General features: G+C 49.0%; 1 protein-coding gene across 1 annotated transcript in view; it reads left to right on the forward strand.

The window, feature by feature from the left end:
- The first annotated feature begins 706 nt into the window (after positions 1 to 706).
- LOC101713776 (uncharacterized) overlaps positions 707 to 868 on the forward strand; it is a 37,653-nt gene continuing 37,491 nt past the window's right edge. Inside the window, exon 1 of the mRNA XM_021242612.2 lies at positions 707 to 862. Within this exon, the coding sequence (XP_021098271.2) occupies positions 860 to 862 (3 nt within the window). The 5' untranslated portion in view covers positions 707 to 859. The remainder of the gene's footprint in view (positions 863 to 868) is intronic.

Here is an 868-nt window from a genome sequence, read left to right on the forward strand (position 1 = left end):
CTATTTGACTCCAAAGAACAAATATCAAAGTGGAAGACAATAAAGAAAGAAATGTTACTACTGTATGAGAAACTGGAAGTACGGAGCAAAACTGGTCCCAGAAAAGAAGGGGAAGGGAGAAGATATGGTCTATAATGTCTGTTTTTCAACTCGCACATCAGGCTCTCCCTCCATATCACTGTGCCCTGGCCTTGCCTGGACTCATGGCACTCTCTCACAATGATTTGTCCTTGGTGTATTAACTCTGGAATTGTTTCAGCCCTTCCGTGATCCCATTTTAAGGAGCAACACAGGAAAAGCCCACTCAGCGCAGTAGGAAGGCAGGGGTATCTGAGAGTGGTGGTGCATGCTTGTAAATCCAGCAGTAAGGAGGCTAACACAGGAGAATAACAGCGAGCTCAAGGCCACTCTGGGCTCCAGAGTGAGTATAACAGAAAATTTCACGTGAGATCCTGTCAAAAAAGACAGTGACAGCTTTTCCGAGCCAGAAGTAAACTTTGCTTAAAAGCAGCGTAGGCAGGTCAGCATGCTGGGAGACAAACTGGTCTAAAAGCCTCTGGGTTACAATGTACCCTGGAGCTCCACTCACACCAGCAGGGATTTGTTTGTGTTGTCTCTGTTTCGGTTGTCACAGCCCAGAGGGAGGACAAGGAAGCAGGAGCAAATTAGCGTGAAAGACGCAGGCCTGTGAACTGTCCAATCAGGTGGGCCGAGGGAGGCGGGCTCTTGTTTCTTGGCACCAAAACCCGGATGGGGAGCGCCTTGCAGAGAACCTGCTCACCTAGCTACACCTTGCTTTAGGATTTCTCCTGGCTGCAGCCTTCGTGAAAAGGACCCTGGAAGACCCTCAAGCCACGCAATGGTAAGA

This window comes from Heterocephalus glaber, unplaced genomic scaffold, assembly GCF_053883595.1.
Source record: "Heterocephalus glaber isolate CG9 unplaced genomic scaffold, H.glaber_assembly_v1.0 deba00000546, whole genome shotgun sequence".
In the NCBI taxonomy this organism is placed as follows: domain Eukaryota; kingdom Metazoa; phylum Chordata; class Mammalia; order Rodentia; family Bathyergidae; genus Heterocephalus; species Heterocephalus glaber.